The 19,761-nt window shown below is 38.4% G+C and overlaps 1 protein-coding gene and 1 long non-coding RNA gene across 4 annotated transcripts in view; one reads left to right on the top strand and one right to left on the bottom strand.

Moving 5' to 3' along the window:
- Nucleotides 1-19,761, bottom strand: part of SGCD (sarcoglycan delta) — a 611,526-nt gene that overhangs the window by 9,721 nt on the left and 582,044 nt on the right. For both annotated transcript variants that reach the window (XM_020898146.2, XM_020898128.2), the window contains exon 7: nt 142-265. In XM_020898146.2, the coding sequence (XP_020753805.1) occupies nt 142-265 (124 nt within the window). The remainder of the gene's footprint in view (nt 1-141; nt 266-19,761) is intronic.
- Nucleotides 1-19,761, top strand: part of LOC139034442 (uncharacterized) — a 79,714-nt gene that overhangs the window by 40,948 nt on the left and 19,005 nt on the right. The window lies entirely within an intron of this gene.

Here is a 19,761-nt window from a genome sequence, read left to right as displayed (position 1 = left end):
CCAGAAATAAAACCTCCTGATTGGCTCTTTTTTGTTGTTACACTGTAGGATCAATGTCAGAGGCAAAGGAGTGCTGTGTCTTAGGAATCGTTGGCTCGCTGGAGCTGTGTCTCTCTGGGCTTCTGTCCCTCTCACGCCTACCTCTCCATCTTTGGACTCCAGTCTCAGCTCTGTTCTGCAGGTGGCTTCCATGTTGCCAGCTTCTGCATTTATTTCGACTCCTTTTGGGGCCTCCATCACCAGAGACCGGGTCGGGGACTCCAACCTGAAATATATGCAAGACTAAGAGTCAAGATCCCATTTCACTCTTTTAGTAAATTTAGGAGGAAGCTGATGCTTCTGAGCATTGAGATGACACTTCAGTATCTGATCAGAAAGTGCTTCTACCTTTGCTTCACATGCCTGATCAACTTTATTAGGGTGGACATAGCATATCTGGGCTTTATCTTCAATGCACATCATAAAGATTGTGAGGAAGGTGTTCCATGATCCTAGTTTTGTTCTGTCTTACACCTAGTTGATTGTTGCTTCATTAGCTTGTTAACCAAACTCTTACATAAGTTATCTCTGCTGCTGCTGCTAAGTCACTTCAGTAGTGTCAGACTCTGTGCGACCCCATAGACGGCAGCCCACCAGGCTCCCCCGTCCCTGGGATTCTCCAGGCAAGAACACTGGAGTGGGTTGCCATTTCCTTCTCCAATGCGTGAAAGTGAAAAGTAAAAGTGAAGTCGCTCAGTCGTGTCCGACCCTTAGCGACCCCATGGACCGCAGCCTACCAGGCTCCTCCATCCATGGGATTTTCCAGGCAAGAGTACTGGAGTGGGGTGCCATTGCCTTCTCCGAAGTTATCTCTAGAGTAAGGCAATTTCAGGTCTAAACTGAGATTCCTGAAATTGATAGGTATTCTTTCCCTTTTGCCCTACTTTCTGTGTCTTCCTGGAAACAGGTTAAGAAAATAGACCTAGGAGTTGGACATGACTGACCCAAGCCGTGGGGCTGCCACGGTATGACCTTGGAAAGTCCTTCTTTCCTCCTTTCTTTTCCAAAATTTCTCAAAGCCTCAGTTTCTTCATGTGTAAAGTGCTCCAAGTGGTGCCTGGCACATTGGAAAGGTATGATTAATATGTGTTAATCATTACTATTACTGCTGTGACTGTTGTTATGACACTAGCAAGTCATAAAGAAATCTCAGGCCTTTCTCAAATAGTCAGTCATCAAAAGAAGACTCAGGATAGATGAGTTGTTGCTAGGAGCGAGAGGGAAGTGATTTAACTATAACGGGGCAGCTAAGGAGTAGATGCTTTTTTGGTGACAGAACTGTTCTCTGTCTTGGTTACAGTGGTAGTTACGTACCTCCATGTGTTTATAGAAACTCTTTGGACTAATTATACTATCCAACAGTGAATTTTATTGTTTGTAAATTAAGTTGAGAGAAGGGAGAATCAGCCACACTCTGTGCTAATTATTAGCACAAAAGAGGAAAATGCTTCATAGAAAGTTTTTTGCCTATCTTATTTTATGCAAAAAATATGAACTAAAACTCATCTTCTAAGTATTCCAGATTTTAACACTATCACCCGTTGAACTGAATGAAGATCCTCTTACCTGTTACAAATAAAGTATTCCAACTTAGAAAGCATAGCCCTCAGCAATGGCCACCAAAGCACTCTAAATCAGATCCATTTTCTGCATTTATATTTCTCCACTCCTAATTTTCAAACACTTTGAACATGTTTAAAAGGAACATCACATCATTCTCTCTGCCAACCGCTGACTCCATTTGCTTCCACCAGCCCCCATGGGTAGGACACATTCTCGTGGGCATCAGTAAGTGGCAAGAAGAGCAAGGCACCAGTGGGGTGCCCTCCTGGGTGATTCCAAGCCATACTGCACAGGGGCCAACAAAGGGTTCTTCTCCATTTCCCAGGTCTGGGTCCCTGAAGTCTCTAGTCCTCTGGAAAGGACTGGCTTCAGCTTCTCTCTCAGTCCTCCTTTCCCTTGTGACCTCACCCCTTTGTGTGTGGCAAAAATCCCCCATCCTACCCCTTCCTCCTCAGAAGATCTTCACCAGGTTGGTGCTGAGCCGGGTATGGTTCCACCTCGAATTATGGTGAACTTCTTTTGCCTGTGCTTTTTCTCACTAGAACATCTGGACAAGGAAGGGGGTCTTGTCACTAGAACAGCAGAGAATGACGTCTCTGAAGTGCAGCCTTTTCTAGCACTTAATCCAACACAGTTGAGTTCTTCCTATAGCTTACTTCTAAAATCTGCCGATGGTTTTCTGCCGTTTTCATTTGCTTCTCTCCTATAAGGTCTGGCTGACTCATACCCCTTATCCTAGCATTGCCTAACCTTCTGTTTTCACTAATATTCACCCCACGGCATAAACTTCCTTTCTGACAATACTGCCGACTCACCTCCACATTCATTCACCATCTTCTCAGTGGCACTGCCATTCTCCACCTTGCCCAGGATACCGTCCTCAAACCATCTTCTCTCTTTCCCTTTCCTTTGACCTTCTCTCCTTCCCTTATTATAATGGTTAACTCAGCTTTTTAAAATAAATTGGAGTATAATTGCTTTACAATGTTCTGTTCATTTCTGTTGTACAATGAGGTGAATCAGCTATATGTATACATATAGCCCCTCCCTCTTGAACATCCCACTCACTCCCCATCCCGCCCCGCTAAGGTCACCACAGAGCTTCAAGCTGAGCTCCCTGCACTTCACACTAGCTGTCTATTTTACACGTGGTAGTATATATGTCAATCATACTCTCCCAAATCGTCCCACCCTTTCCTGCCCCAGCTGTGTCCACATGCCCATTCTTTACAACTGAGTCTCTAGTCCTGCCCTGAGAGTAGTTCACAACTTCTCCGTTCATCTCTAATCTGGACTACTGAAACCTCACAAGTTTTGTGCCTAACTCCTCCTTTTTTCCCCAGTGTACTTCACACACAAATATATCTTCCTGAAGTCAGTTTTGAATATGCCACTTATCAAAACCCTTGCAAGTTTCTTAGAAAAAACAGGAGCTACTGGACGTATCCAACCATTGACAGCTTGGTGTGACCTATTTTGTTAGTGTTAGTTCTTGCCACAAACATCAGCTCTGCTTTATGGAATACTTACTAGGTGACTGGGCTCTGCGGGAAGTGTTTTATACTGTGTTATCTTTTTTGGGCATGTGTGTGCTCAGTTGTGTCCAACTCTCTGCAGCCCCATGGACTGTAGCCCACCAGGCTCCTCTGCCCATGGAATGTTTCCTGCAAGAATATTGGAGTGGGGTGCCATTTCTTACTCTAGAGGATCTTCTTGACCCAAGGATTGAACCTGGATCTCCTGCATTGGCAGGCAGATTTTTTAAAGCATCGTACCACGTGGGAAGCCTGTTATCTCATTTATTCCCGATAAAGTCCTATGCCTTTGACACTCCTTTAGTCCTGATTGTACAAGCAAGGGAAACTAAGGTGAATGGCTTGCTTAAGGTTGTATTCTAGTAAAAGGGCAAAACCAAGACTCAAATCCAAGTGTGTTGTCCAGGGTATAATATCAGTGCCAGGAAAACTGGACTTCTTTCCTGTGGCTCATGTCTTCACCCCACGCTTTGTAAGTAAATGCCAACTCTCTCTTCACAGAATTAGCACTTTTATTTCCAAAACCAACCTCTGTAAATAAGGGTAAGGTGACAGGGAAACTTATTCCCTACCCTAAATGGTTTTCACAACTTACTGAAATGGTTGACATCAGTAACATCAAATTTAGGATATAGTGAATGTGTTCATATTTGCTGTATATTATTCAAGGTGAATGGCTGATACAAAATGATAGTCGAGGGGAAAATTTCAAGATGGAGAAACAATGTCTGGAGCCTGGAGAACTTTATCAGCTGGAGCGTTGGCTTTTCAGACAGGCTTAGGAATTCCTTTTACTCTCACCACCTCCTGTGGGCTTTGAAATCAGCAGGAGGGCTCCCAGGTCAGAGAAGTGAACTCAGAAATGACTATTGCCTCTTTCCCTTTCACAGCTTTGGAAGTGACAAGAAATGCAGCTACTCTGTTTCCTAGTGTCAGAGGCTCCAATAAGGTAGAAATGGCAATTCCTTGGCCACAGAGACCAAAGGGTAACTGGCTTTGTGTTTCAAACCCCATCTTAACATCCTTTATTGTTCAGGCAAACTTAATAGTATGTGCACATGCTAAATCCTTCCAGTGTGGCAAAAGCTCCTACAAGAGCCCTGAAGGGCCTGCACAGAGCAGACTGAAATCTGGTGATTTCAGTCAATTTCTGACCATAGATTAACAACCATGACTCTACTGCTTCATTGGTTATTGAGCAGGGAAAGTGGAGGGAGGCTTCCTCCTGATTTGGGAGGTGGTGAAGACAACTGAGGGTCCTGTTGGCACTTTGAAATGAATACAGCTCCCGAAAGGAGCAAACGTGACTGCTCTGGGAGGACTGAAAGAGCCTGAAAATAGAAGGAAGTCTAGGAAAGGAGGTCCAAGGCTAGCCCGTGCTGTCCAGAACAGTGGTTCTCAAACTGGAGCAGCAGAATTCCCTGCCAGGCTCCCTGAGTTACATACAGTAGGTTCGGGGTGGTGTCTGAATGCCTGCACTATTGGCAACTCACAGGTGATGTTGAAGCTGATAGTTTGGGGACCACACTTTGAGAACCACTACTCTGAAACAACGTTGTCATACCAGATGCCCACAAAGACTGGAGAGGTAATGTCAGTAACTGACCCATAAGAAAGCCTGAAGGAAAACTAGTCTGTGAGCAATCATAGATGGCAAGTGATGGAGATGGTTTAGACAGGACGCAGCTGATATTCTAATCTGGCCTATTATTGCCAGGGCTACTGGTGGAAAACAAAAATTTATTTCAAATCATTAAACTTTTGGAATTGATGCAAAGATTTCTCCAAATATAAATATGGTAAAAAGAATGACGTTGCCATAGATCTTGTGTGTCTGTGTGTGTGTGAGCGCGCTTAGTCACTCAGTCATGTCCAACTCTTTGCAACCCAATGGACTGTATCCTGCCAAGCTCCTCCATCCATGGGATGATCGAGGCAAGAAAACTGAAGTGGGTTGCCATGCCCTCTTCCAGGGGATCTTCCCAACCCAGGTATACTCACCACCTACTTAGGAAAAAAAAAATTCTTTGTAGTTCCCTGAGCTCCTTTTCGGAGAAGGCAATGGCACCCCACTCCAATACTCTTGCCTGGAGAATCCCAGGGACGGGGGAGCCTGGTGGGCTGATGTCTGTGGGGTCGCACAGAGTCGGACACGACTGAAGTGACTCAGCAGCAGCAGAGCTCCTTTTCCTAATTCTAATCCATTTCCTTCTCTCAAGAGTAACTAGTACTATGAATTTTGCTTTTCTTGCTTGTTTTGTTTTGTTTTTGTTTGCTTTTTCTTGCTTTGTTTTCTTACTTTTCTTTGTAATATTACATTACTACATTTGCCTGCTTAAATGATAAATTGTTCACTATCATGTGTTTTTGAGCTTTATGCACAGAATGATTCCACTTAGTGATTTATTTATTTTTGGCCTCAACAGTTTGTTCCTGAGGAACAGCCATGCCCAACTATAATTTATTCAATTCCCTTGGGTTAATCACACATCATGATTTATTTGTCCATCCTTTTGTTGGACATTTTGATTGATCCCAAGTTTTTTTTTCTACTAAGTCATCTCTGATGTGGATCCCAGTGTTTATTTGTAAATTTCTTTAGGACACACAGGTTAAGAGTGACATTGCTAGCTCCTAGGGTATGCTTATCTACAGCTTTATTATTTCCCCACTACTAATGTATAGAGTTTATTCTATTTATTCTGTTTATTCTATTTCTTGCTACCATTTGATATTGTTCATTATGAAATGAGTGTGAAATGGGATGCTATTACCTTTTAAATATGCATTTCCCAGTTTAGTAATGGAGTTAAGCATCTTTTTATTTGCTGGTAAGCCATTTGGGATTATTCTTCAGTGAGATGTCTTTTGTTTTTGTGATTTTGTGTGAATTGTAATCATGCTTTATGTATTCTGAAAAATAATAGAACTGCTAAACAATGCATTGATAGTTCCTTCTTTTGAGGCAGTAGCTAGTAGCTTAACTTTCCATTTTATGCTTAGCATCTTTGGTGAACAAAGTTTTATATTTTAATGCCAAAAATTTTATTATCTTTTCCTTTAGCATTTGTGCTTTCTGTGTCTTATTTGAGAAATCCTTCCCTACACTGAAACCATAAAGTTCTTCAATATTATTTTTAAAACTTTTGTGTTTTGCTATGTCTCAAATTCATTGGGTATTCATGTTTGTGTATGGTCTGAGGTTGGGGTAAAAAACAGATGCAGGTGAAGGATCTCAACATCATATATTGAAAAGCCTATGTTTAGTTCTTTCATAAATGATGTTGCCAGACACTTATGGGTCTTTCTAGTCTATTTCATTATTCTATTCATCTATCCCTGTGATAACAATTAAAGTGTTTTAACTTACTACAACTTTTAAATTCTTTACATTTCATAAGACAAGTCCTCTTAGGTTGCTTTTTCAAGACAGCTGTTAGGTAGTTAGAATAGGACAAAGCAGTCCAGAATGGCAGTGGCTAAAAGACAAGGAAGGGAAAAGCCCACGAAACTAAAACAAAGGAAGGTCCGCGGACCAGAGTGAGGACCTCAGGTAAAACAAATAGCACTCCTGGCTAGCCCAGTTTACATAGGGTAGGCCTGGGGGAGGAGGAGAAAAAAAAAAAAAAAACCATAAAAAGAGGAGCCAAAATTGGGCCAGGGGCTTTTCCCTTCCTTGTCTTTTAGTCACTGCCATTCTGGACTCCTTTTTCTTATTCTAACCTCCTAATTTCAGAATCAAATGAAGGAAGACCTGTTGGAATTTTGCTTGGATTTATGTTCTCTTCATGATGATTTCATCTGTCTCTACTAAGTTTTCTTGGATGTATTTCAATTTTTTTTCCCCCTATGTGGATTCAGCATATTTCTTGTGTCTACTGAAAATGATATTTTGGTTAAAAAAGTATTTCTCTTACAGTTACTGCTTTTTCCTATTGAGATTCAGGCTTTTGTTCATTGTTTTCAATATGTTGATCTTATAGTTAACACCTAGGTAAATAAGGCAGGAGGAGAAGGGGACAACAGAAGATGAGATGGTTGGATGGTATCACTGACTCAATGGACGTGAGTTTGAGCAAACTCCAGGAGATGGTAAAAGATAGGGAAGCTTGGCGTGCTGCAGTCCATGGGGTCACAGACTTGGACATGACTGAGAGACTGAACAACAACAAATTATCTTATTTTTCAAAATTTGTACACAGGTTGATTTTGGTTTTCTTGTTATGGTTTACTTGCTAAATGATGTCTGACTCTTTTGGAACCCATGGACAGGTTCCTCTGTCCATGGGATTCCCCAGGCAAGAATACTGGAAGGGGGTTGCCATTTCCTTCTCCGGGGGATCTTCCCAACCCAGGTTTACTTGGTAGGCACTAGTTATTTTATGACAGTTTTATATCTTTTGATTTCTTATACTTTTTATTTCTTTTACTTTCTATACTATTCTGTCTAGGATTGTCCAATACAGTGCTAATTAAAAGTAAGGAAATGGCAATCTTGCCTTTTCCTGACTTGAAAGGGAAAGCTTTAAAAAATTCACCATTAAGTAAAATTTTTTTGTTCTAGGGTTTTATTTTTTTCCCCTGAAATACTTTTTATCATGATGAGAGAGTTCCTTTCTATTCTTGTTTTGCTAAGAGTTTCTATCATTCATTACTGTGAATTTTATCAAGTACCATTTTATTCTTCATATTTTGAGATAATATACTTAATAATGTGGTAAATTATGTTAATTTTTCAATAATCCACTAAATTTTTGGTATTAGCTTAACGTTGTCATTCTGCCTTCAATGCAGGAGACCTCGGTTCAATCCCTCGCTTGGGAAGATCCCCTGGAGAAGGGAAAGGCTACCCACTCCAGTATCCTGGCCTGGAGAATTCCAGGGACTATACAGTCAGGGGTCACAAAGAGTCAGACATGACTGAGTGACTTTCACTTCACTACCATTGTCATTATATATCATCAATATCTTTGTCAAGTTCTATCACTTTATTCTGAAAATTTTAATGAAAGATTAAATTTATTTATTTCTTGTATATTTAAAATCATTGAGAAACCTGCACATTGAATGACATATTTTTCCATTTAAAGTTAATTATAGGATTATACATGTTTTATGCTTCTTTTCAGGTTGACTTTGGCAAGTTATCTCTCTTCTTGGTATTTTTTCATTTATTTCATAGAAAGGTTTAAACTTCTTGGCAAAGCTTTTTATAATATTTTCATTTTAAAAACCGTCCCCAACATTTGTAGTTATGTCTTTTGTTGTTCCAAATATTTATATTCGTATCTTCTTTTCCCCTTGAGCAGTACTGTCAATTATTAGTCTTTTCAAAGAGCTAACTTCTGCTTTTGTGTCAACCCTGTGTTATGCTTATTTCTTGTGCTTGAATTTTCCTTGTCTTTTGTTCTAAATAGAACTGCAGAATTATTCTAAGTAAGTTCTAAAATGTGTTGCCGCCTTAGTTAATTAAAATGTTCTGCCTTCTTAATTTTTAATATTTTCATTTAAGGATATGCATCTGGGGGGCAGCATACCAAAGAAGTATTAATAATATAGGTGTGAATATTTTGCCATTTTGGTATAATTTCTCCTCTGGTAAGTTTTATAGAAGGACTTTCCTTAATTTCTAAATATGTAATATTTTCTAGTATATATTTCTACTGTATATCTTATTCATTAGTTTTAAACTAGTAATCTTATGATAGTTAGAAAATATTCTCTTTAATAGATCATTTAAAAATTGAGACTAGATTTTTGGTACAGGATATGTTAATTTTTACAAATATTCATGTCTGTCTGAAAAGAATATGTGTTCTGCAGTTGTTGCTGCTATGTTCTATGTCTATTAACTCAACATATATACCTGGTTTGATCTATCAGTTATAAAGAGAGGTATTTATTAAATACACACCAGCTTAGGATTCCACGTATAAAAACAGTTGTATTTCTTATATTGTTTTTTGCCTTAAAAGACATTTTGCCTATTAGTATAGTTGTTCTCACTGTCAGTATTTTCCTTGAACACATTATTCTTTTAAATATCATCCATTCTGTATGGTTATATTTTAGATGTGTCTCTCATATAACTGGATTTTTAAAAAAAATTTCAGATGACTTTTTATTAAGGAAAAATACATACAATGAAATGCACAGGTTTTTTTACTTTTTCTAAGAAATAAACATTGTCTATATTTGTACAGCATGCTGTTTTAATACATGTGTATATTGTGAACCGATTCTTGCAGTTAATTAACCTATCCATCACCTCACATATTTACCTTTTCCTCTCATGTGGTAACAATATTTAAAACCTACTCTTTTAACAAATTTCAAACATATAATAGAGTATTGTTTAATAACTATAGTCATGACTGTGCTGCACACTAGCTCTTCTGAACTCATTCAGCTTATAACTGAAAGTATGCACCCTTTATCCAGTCTCTTGTTAGTAGATATTTGGTTGTTTTGAGTTTGGGACTATATTGCATAAATCTTTATGACGATAAAGTTTTTCATTTCTCTAAAATAAGTGGCTATGAGTAGAACTGTTAGGTTATAGCATAGGTGTGTCTTTAAGAAATGTGCTAAGACAGCATCTAAAATAATCCCCAAAGATGCTGGCCTCCTGGTATTCATGCTTTTAGATGATTCTATCTTCTAGATGTGGGCTGGATATGTTGTTCAGTTGCTAAGTCATGTCTGACTCTTTGTGACCCCATGGACTGCAGCATGCCAGGCTTCCCTGTCCTTTGCTATCTCCTGGAGTTTGCTCAAACTCATGTCCATTGAGTCGGTAATGCTATCTAATCATCCCATCCACTGTGGCCCCCTTCTCCTGCCCTCAATCTTTCCCACCGACAAGGGTCTTTTCCAGTGAGTTGGCTCTTTGCATCAGGTGGCCAAAGTATTGGAACTTCAGCTTCAGTATCAGTCCTTCCAATGAATATTCAGGGTTGATTTCCTTTAGGATGGACTGGTTTGATCTCCTTGCTATCCAGGGGACTCTCAAGAGCCTTCTCTAGCACCACAATTCAAAACCATCAATTCTTCAGTGCTCAGCCTTCTTTATGGTCCAACTCTCACATCCATACATGACTACTGGAAAAACCATAGCTTTGACTATACAGGCCTTTGTTGGCAAGGTGATATCTCTGCTTCTTAATATGCTGTCTAGGTGTGTCGAAGCTTTCCTTCCAAGGAGCAAGTATACATAGTGGTTTGCTTCTACACAAGTAAAGTGTGCCAGGATGTACTTAGGAGACTAGCTTTAAAAAAGACTGTGGCTTCCATCTTGGGTTTGTGCTCTCATTCCCTTTCTCAAAGAGATACTATGCTGAGCATATCTGAGAAAATGGGGGAGCCCATTAGCCTGTGAGAAACTAAGGCCCTCCATCCAATAGTCTATAGGAAGTTGAGTCTTACCAACACTGCATTTATAAATAGATCTTCCTCAAGACAAGCATTTGAAAAGATTACCGCCCTGGCCCACAGCTTAATTGCAACCTGATAATTGATCTTGAGTGAGAGGCATCACTAAATTGCACCCAGATTTCTGACCCACAGAAACTGAGATAATAAATGTCTTGTTTTTTAAGCTGCTGAATTTTGTACCATCATAGATTAATACAATGAGAAAACTGCCAAAGTGTTTTCCAAGATACTTGTGCAATTTTATATTCTTACCACCAGTACTGATGTAATTAAAGCTATTCTAGTGGCTATAAAATGATTCTTCTTTTCAAATTTCATTTTCCTGATGACTAATCATGTTGAGCAGCTTTTCATGTGTTTATTGGGTATTCAAAGATGTTCTTTTGCGAGAGATCTATTTAAAACTCTTGTGCAAAATTTTTTAAACCATTGGATTATTTGTTTTTTTTGTTATTGATTTGCTGTATATGCCAGGTAAATTTTTTTTGTGTGTATATATCAACATATCTCTGAAATTTCAGATACATTTTCAGAAAATTCAGATATGCATGTGTATCTGAATACATTCATATATCTAAAATCTTTCTACTTATCTATCTGTATAAAATATTTTCTCCCAATCCATGACTTACTTCATTTTTAAATAATGTCTTCCGATGAGTGTCAATTTATCATATTTTTATGTTTAGTACTTCTGTACCTTCCCTAATAAATCATTACCTACTCCAAGGATACATAGTCTTCCATGTCTTTTGCTAGAAGCTTTATAGTTTTAGTTTTACATCTAGATTTGTAATCCATCGTGAATTAGTTTCTAAGAATAGAGTTGAGGTTCACTTTTTCCCCAGTAGGTTTATCTAGTTGTTCCAGGACCATTTACTGAAAAAAAAAAAAAAAAAAAATTAATCCTTTCTCTGTTGAATAGCACTGATGCTTTTGTTGAAAATCAATTAACCATACCTATATAGACCTATTTTTACACTCTCTACTCTGTTCTGTTTATCTATTTGCCTCAGTTCAGTTCAGTCGCTCAGTTGTGTCCACTCTTTGCGACCCCATGGACCGCAGTATGCCAGGCCTCCCTGTCTATCCTTATGCTAATACCAGACTGTCTTGTTTGATATAACTTTGTAAGAAGTCAGAATTAGCTAAAGTGAGCCTTTAGCTTTTGCAAAAGGAAAACATTGGTTTAGCTTTTCTAGACTCTTTCCTTTTGCTTATGTCTTAAAGGCCTGTAGGCGATTTGATTGGGATTGTGTTGAATCCATAGATCAATTCTGAGCAGAGTGGATACCTCAATAATATTGAGTCTTTAATGAATTTTCTTTTAAAATGTAACACTCCAGATACTCTTGATTTATCTGTATGTACTATTAGGTATTTTGGTTCTGTGTTGTTTAATCCAGCCAGATTATTGCTTATTCAGTGTTTATGTATATCTATTAATATGCATTTCCACTTTCTATCTTTATTTCTTCTGTCATCGTAAACCTCCCTTTCTTAAAGAAAATTTTTGACATTTTCTTTCAGTGAGCGTTTGCTGGCGCAAATCCTCAGTTTTGTTTTTCTGAAATAATTTTTTAATCTGCCTTCTTTAGTAAAAGAGATTTTTCTTTGGATGTATCACGCTGTGCTGATAGTTATTTTCTCTCAGGAATTGAAGATTATTCCTCTGAATTCTGGTTCTCACTATTGTGGTTAAGTAGGCAGCTGTCAATATATCTTCAGTTCTAGAACTTCTATTTTGTTCTTTTCTCTCCAGAGGCTCTTTTGCAATGTTATTTTGATATGCTGAGATATGGATTTAATTTTATTTACTCTCCCTGAATTTTTTTTTAACTCTCTAAATTTGTAGTTTTGTGTCTTTCATCACTTCTGAACAACACTCAGCTGATATGTCTTTGAAAATTGCTTATGCTCTGTTCTCGCTCTTTTCATGCTGAATCGTGGATTAGACATTTGTATTATTCTGCCTCTCTGCTTCCTGGATGATTCCTTAGACATAGTCTCATGTTCATTTAATTTTCTTATTATTATTTTTCATCGCATCCTGTGGAGTTCTACTTTTCAAGATTATATTTTCATTTTTAGAAAATCTCTATTGCTCAGTTGTTAGCCATTTTTATATTCCTTGTTTTTTATTCTTTCAATTCTGTTTCTCTACTCATAGTGAACATATTACTTTATATTTTCTCTGCTAATTCTCATATCGGGAACTTCTGTGCATCTAAATTGGCAGCCTTGTTTCCATGCTGTCTTGCTCATGGTGCATTGCTTCTGAGGACGTTCCATACTTTTTGCCTCATGGCTTTCTGTGTCTTGGATCTTAATTTGCTGAAGTTATCAGAGAACTACTTTTAAGGTGATTTTCTCTAGAGAGGGTTTGCCTCTGTTTCCATTGGTCACTGATGCCACTTTCAGTTTGGGCCTAGTGTAAACTAATTTCTTTCGTTGAGGTCTCAGAACCAACCAGGTAATATGAATTCAGGCAGAGGGAGGGTCAATTTGAAGTTACCAAGCCTTGGAGAAAGTTTTCTCTCCAGTGCTGAAGTTAAAAAGTGGCGATTTCCCTTGCAGTCCTCAGGGTGGAAAAGTCAGAGGAGGGCAAGACCAGGTAGGCTGAATTCTATTTCATCTGTATGTTGAGGGTTTGGTACATTGGGGTCCCATTTAAATCTGTGGTATCTCTAAATGGATTACCTCCATCCAGTGGACACTGAGATATTCCTTGTTCCCATGTCCCCTCAGTCCATAAAACAAGCTGAATTTCATCTAGTTCAGTAAAATCTATAAAGTTATAGGTGACTTCCATGCTCAGGTTACTTCTCTGGGTTCCTATGTTTTAGCTTTTGGACTGTGACTAATCATACATCATTTCTAGCTCATGCATACATTTAAAATATTTAAAAAATATTTTTGCCATTGGTTTTAATTCTTTTCAACCAGAACAACTGGTCAAAGGACTTGCACTACTCTACCATTGTACTCCAGAGGTCCAGGTTTCTGATTTTTGAAATGATGGACTTGGAAACTGTATAGTAAAATCAACTCAGCTTTAAAGGTTGGCAAATAATTATTATTTTCATTTCTTATGTTAAGAAATGTTTCTTAGTGTTTCCATTAAAAAAATTATTTTATATTGGAATATAGTTGATTAACAATGTGTTAGTTTCTGGTGTATAGCAAAGTGCTTCACTTAAACATCTATATGTTCTTTTTCAAATTCTTTTCCCATTTACGTTATTACAGAGTACTTAGCAGAGTTCCTTGTGCTATACACTAGGTCCTTGTTGGTTATCTATTTTAAATATATTAGTGTGTACATGTCAATCCCAAACTCCCAATCTATCCCCCTCCTCCCCCCCACTCCCCCTGGTAACTGTAAATTCATTCTCTAAGTCTGTAAGTCTGTTTCTCTTTTATAAATAAATTCATTTGTATCATTTTTTTAAGATTCTGTATATGAGTTACAATGATATTTGTCTTTCTCTGACTTGACTTAGTATGATAATCTCCAGGTCCATTTATGTTGCTGAAAATGGCATTATTTCATTCCATTTAACAGCTGAATAATATTCCATTGTGTTTACGTACCACATCTTTCTTATTCATCTGTCGATGGACACCTAGGTTGCTTCCACGTCTTGGCTATTGTAAACAGTGCTTAAATGAACATTGGTGTACATGTATCTTTTCAAATTATGGTTTTCTCTGATATATGCCTAGGAGTGGTATTGCTGGATCATATGGTAGCTCTATTTTTAGCTTTTTAAGGGGCCTCCATACTGTTCTCCTTAATGGTTGTGACAATTTACATCCTCATCAACAGTGTTTTCTCCACACTCTCTCTAGCATTTATTGCTTGAAGATATTTTAATGATGGCCATTCTGACTGGTATGAGGTGATATCTCTCTTGATTGGCATATCTCTGATAATTATGTTGAGCATCTTTTCATGTGCTGCTTGACCATTTGTATGTCTTCTTTGGAGAAATGTCTAGTTAGATCTTCCACCCATTTTTTTATTAGGTTGCTTGTTTTTTTGATATTGAGCCAACTGAGCTGTTTATAAATTTTGGAGATTAATACCTTGTTGATCCCATCATTTGCAGATATTTTCTATCATTCTGTGGGTTTTTTCATTTTGTTTATGGTTTGCTGTGCAAAAGCTTTTGAGTTTAATTAGGATCCATTTGGTTCTTTTTGTTGTTATTTCCATTACTCTTGGAGAAGGATCAAAAAAGATATTTCTGTGATTTGTGTCAAAGTGTTCTGCCTATGTTTTCCTCTAAGAGTTTTATAGTGTCTAGTCTTACATTTAGATCTTTAGTCCAATTTGAGTTTATTTTGTGTATGGTGTTAAACAATGTTCTAATTTCATTCTTTCATCAGTGCAAGAAAAGGAGATAGGAGTCTGTGGTTATGCAGGTGGGAGAAGACTCATTTCATCATCATACCCAAATCTAGCATTTGGTGATGGGTTAGCCACAAAGATAGGGAACAATGTAAAAAGAACACTTACAGTGTCTTGTGATTTGAGTTTTAGAGAAGTTGATTGGAAGGTGTTTGAGAACATCAAGTGACCAGGTGGATATACAGGGCTAGAGACAGAAAAGTGAAAGGCATGTTTGATCATGGTTGGTAGTGTATATCTATATTGCTGTGGCAATGGTATAGTTGTGTATACACTCCAAAACACAGTCCAATTCTATGGAGTGGCAGCTGAGTTGGTTTGGCTGGTGAGACTAGGAACTGTTGCTCTGGCCAAGTCAGGATGGTGTCCTCTGAAATCATTTCTTTCTACAGCTGGGGACAAAGAAAAGTCCTGACCAGAGTCCAAAGTGCCCAGACTCTCCTGGTTCCCCTCTGACATGGTTTCTTAGGTCTAGTGTGGCCAGGGAATATGACAAGGAGAAAAACTGGTTGTGTCCCTTAGGTTAATGAAACCCTGGAGAGATGTTTCCTCTGTCAAAAACCACTGTTTCCTGGCACATTTCTGCATGGATTTGAAACCTCTTCTCCGCTCAAATTTCATTTCAAGGACCTGTGAAACATGGGCTGGTGATACTTGGGAATGTCATGAATCAAAAACCCCCACAAAACTATAAATGCTATCACAGGTCTGTTTTTAAATCTCAGAGAATAATTTATTTGCTCTTGGCATTATCAGTTTGTTCTCCCCGTTTCAAGCTCATTTTTTGTTGAAATTGTTTTTGTAGAAACAGTGATTACTTATCCAGATTTCTTGTTTTCATTTCCTTCATCATAAGTATCTACATTAATCACTTCCAAACTGAGACAAGTTTTTAGATCATATTTTGTTCCCATCCTCAGAGAATGGAGATAATGGCATTTGTTACTTTGGGGAATGACCTTCGAAACATCATAAAAACCAAGTAATGTATGTGGTAACTGAAATAAGTTAGCTCCCCCGTCCTTCTTAGGAAACAGCAGATTCACAATGACACCAACACCTAAAATGACTGTGTATGTTCTAAGTTTGATGAAAAATCTAATACAAAGTTATAATAGAAAGGAAAATGATTTAGAAAGAACTGGTGGGAGAGAATATAAAGTTCGTGGTATTTTGGTTAAAGAAACTGCTTTTAGGGAGTTCTTGGATTGGCTGATGTCAGGGACTAGGAAATTTCAATTTGGTAAGAACCACATGGAGGAGCTTTCAAAACCTGGGTCACATCTCACACAAACTAATGAGAATGCTGGGACATTGATATGGTGATGGTTGAAAACCACTGACTTAGCAGATCTATGTGTACGTTGTAGAGAGACAACCTTTACCATGGAACCCTACCATCCTACTGATGAGAACAGAATAGTAGTTCAGGTTGTGACCAGAGCAGCTAAGTTGATAAATGGAAACCTCAGTGCCTACTGAATGGGCCCATTGTACTATCTGAGCAACTGCATTTCTATGTTGCTTATCCAATGATATTATATATATAAAACTTCAATCAGTGGGATTCGTTACTCAAAGAATGTGTGTAACTATCAAACAATATTGTCATTGATCTGAAGTTCATTGGCTCTCAAGCTCAAAGTTCAATTCCTATTTAAAGCAAAGTGCTTTAAAAATTGCTCCCATATTTTAGTTGGGCTGTTTGAGAAACACTAATGAACCAACAGTAATTCTTAAGAACCTGATTTGAATCAGTGTAGTGGGCCATTTAAACTAATGCTGAGAGAGATTTTGATGCTTGACAACTTTCAGAGCATAGTATTGGGTTCCCTTTGTGTTGTCAACTTGAAAATTCATAATTGAATTTTCAATTGATGGGATAATTTTCAACTGAAAATCTTTAATTTTCAGTTGATGTGACATCTGACTTCAGTTTCTTAAAAACCACCGTGACTCACCCTGTATTTTTGAGTTATGCTTTTCACAGCCTGATTCAAAGTAACCTCAAGAGGTATCAAATGAAAGCCCAATGTCAAGTTTTAGCAACATAATGAGATTCACATGTCATTAGCAAATACATAATTTAAGCCCTTCATGTTGGGCACTTTTCATATACTTAACCCCATCTGGTATTCACTACTAGCCCCAGGGATATTCAGAGAGGTCATATGTCATGGTCCATTCTCAATGTCTGCATCTCCATTGTTTTCCTGCAAATAGGTTCATCAGTATTTTTTCTACATTCTGTTCGGTTAAGTTCAGTTGTGTCTGACTCTTTGTGACCCCACGGAGTGCAGCACACAGGGCCTCCCTGTCCATCACCAACTCCCAGAATTTCCTCAAACTCATGTCCATTTAGTTGGTGATGCCATCCAACCATTTCAGCCTCTGTCGTCCCCTTCTCCTTCTGCCTTCAATCTTTCCCAGCATCAGGATCTTTTCCAATGAGTCAGCTCTTCACATCAGTTGGCCAAAGTATTGGAGTTTCGACTTCAACATCAGTCCTTCCAATGAATATTCAGGACTGATATCCTTTAGGATGGACTGGTTGGATCTCCTTGCAGTCCAAGGGACTCTCTAGAGTCTTTTCCAACACCACAGTTCAAAAGCATCAACTCTTGGGTGCTTTCTTTATAGTCCAACTCTCATATCCATACGTGACTACTGGAAAAACCTCATAGCCTTGACTAGACGGGCCTTTGTTGGCAAAGTAATGTCTCTGCTTTTTAACATGCTGTCTTGGTTGGTCATAACTTTTCTTCCAAGGAGCAGGCGTCTTTTAATTTCATGGCTGTAGGCACCATCCACAGTGATTTTGGAGCCCCCCAAAAATAAAGTCAGCCACTGTTGCAATTGTTTCCCCATCTGCCATGAAGTGATGGGACCAGATGCTATGATCTTAGTTTTCTGAATGTTGAGCTTTAAGCCAGCTTTTTCACTCTCTTTCATTTTCATCAAGAGGCTTTTTAGTTCCTCTTCACTTTCTGTTATAAGGGTGGTGTCATCTGCATATCTGAGGTTATTGATACTTCTCCCAGCAATCTTGATTCCAGCTTGTGCTTCTTCCAGCCCAGCATGTCTCATGATGTACTCTGCATATAAGTTAAATAAGCAGGGTGACAATATACAGCCTTGACATACTTCTTTCCCAATTTTGAACCATTCTGTTGTTCCATGTCCAGTTCTAACTGTTGCTTCCTAACCTGCATACAGATTTCTCAAGAGGCAGGTCAGGTGGTCTGGTATTCCCATCTCTTTCAGAATTTTTCACAGTTTGTGGTGATCCACACAGTCAAAGGCTTTGTCTTAGTCAATAAAGCAGAAATAGATGTTTTTCTGGAATGCTCTTGCTTTTTTGATGATCCAGTTGGATGTTGGCAATTTGATGTCTGGTTCTTCTGCGTTTTCTAAAACCATCTTGAACTCTGGAAGTTCACAGTTCACGTATTGTTGAAGCCTGGCTTGGAGAATTTTGAGCATTACTTTACTAGCATGTGAAATGAGTGCAATTGTGCAGTAGTTTGAGCATTCTTTGGCATTGCCTTTCTTTGAGATTGGAATGAAAACTGACCTTTTCCAATCCTGTGGCCACTGCTGAGTTTTGTGTTAATATATGATATTTGTTTTTCTCTTTCTGACTTACTTTACTCAGTATAATAGGCTCTAGGTTTATCCACCTTACTATAATTGAGTCAAATTCATTCCTTTTCATGGCTGAGTAATATTCCATTGTATAGATGTACCACCACTTCTTTATCCATTCATCTCTTGATGGACATCTAGGTTACTTTCATGTTCTGGCTATTGTAAATAGTGCTGCAATGAACATTGGCGTACATGTGTCTTTTGTGGACACAGTTGAAGAAGGAGAGGGTAGAATGAATTTGGAAAGTAGCACGAGCATATGTATATTACCATGTGTAACACACAACTAGTGGGAAGCTGCTGTGGAGCACAGGGTTCCCAGCCTGGTTCTCTGTGATGAGATTGAGGGGTAGGATGGAGGCTAACGGAGGAGGGTACATTTAGTTATGACTGATCGGCGATGTTGTACAGCAGAAACGAACACAACATTGTAAACCCATTTTCCTCCAGTTTAGAAAAGTGTAAGTAGGGGATCACACCATTTTCTGTTACAGTCTCAAAGGGAAACTAAGAGTTCATCCATTTCTTAAAAAAAAAAAAAAGAAAAGAAAAATGTCATGGTCCAGGCCACATGCCTAGAGAGTTGTAGATCAAACCCAAGCAGCCCAGTAGCTTGTGATGTAATATGGAGTCTCCATAGTGGTACTCCACATTTATAAAACAAGCACCCTAGTTATTCTGAGGTTTTCTTCAACAAGACCTTCCTGTGCCCCTGGACAGCTGGTAGATCCACTGTCTCCATCCTCTACTATGCTTCTTGGTATGTCTGTCCCCTTCTCACCCTTCAGTTCCTGCAGGCCACTGAGACAATTTGTAACTACTTGTCTGTCTGCCTGTTTTAGTCTCTTTCTTGCTCTAGACTAAACTCTACAAAGGTAATAATTACACTATATTTATGCCCAGCATCAAGAATGTTACCTGGCATTCAATAATTATTTGTTGAATCAATGCCCCTCTTAGATTTCTATTACCTAGCATTGAATACAGTGCTGTGAGTATGTTCTGAGTAAGATTCAGGACAAAAAAAAAAAAACAACACTCTCCCCTTACCATCTTTATGATTCTGGACAATTTATCATTGCAGTCTAATAACATTAAATTGGAGGTCACATGAGTGTTCATATTGAG

This window comes from Odocoileus virginianus, chromosome 3 (genome assembly GCF_023699985.2).
Source record: "Odocoileus virginianus isolate 20LAN1187 ecotype Illinois chromosome 3, Ovbor_1.2, whole genome shotgun sequence".
NCBI lineage: Eukaryota > Metazoa > Chordata > Mammalia > Artiodactyla > Cervidae > Odocoileus > Odocoileus virginianus.
This window is presented reverse-complemented; position numbering and strand designations above follow the sequence as displayed.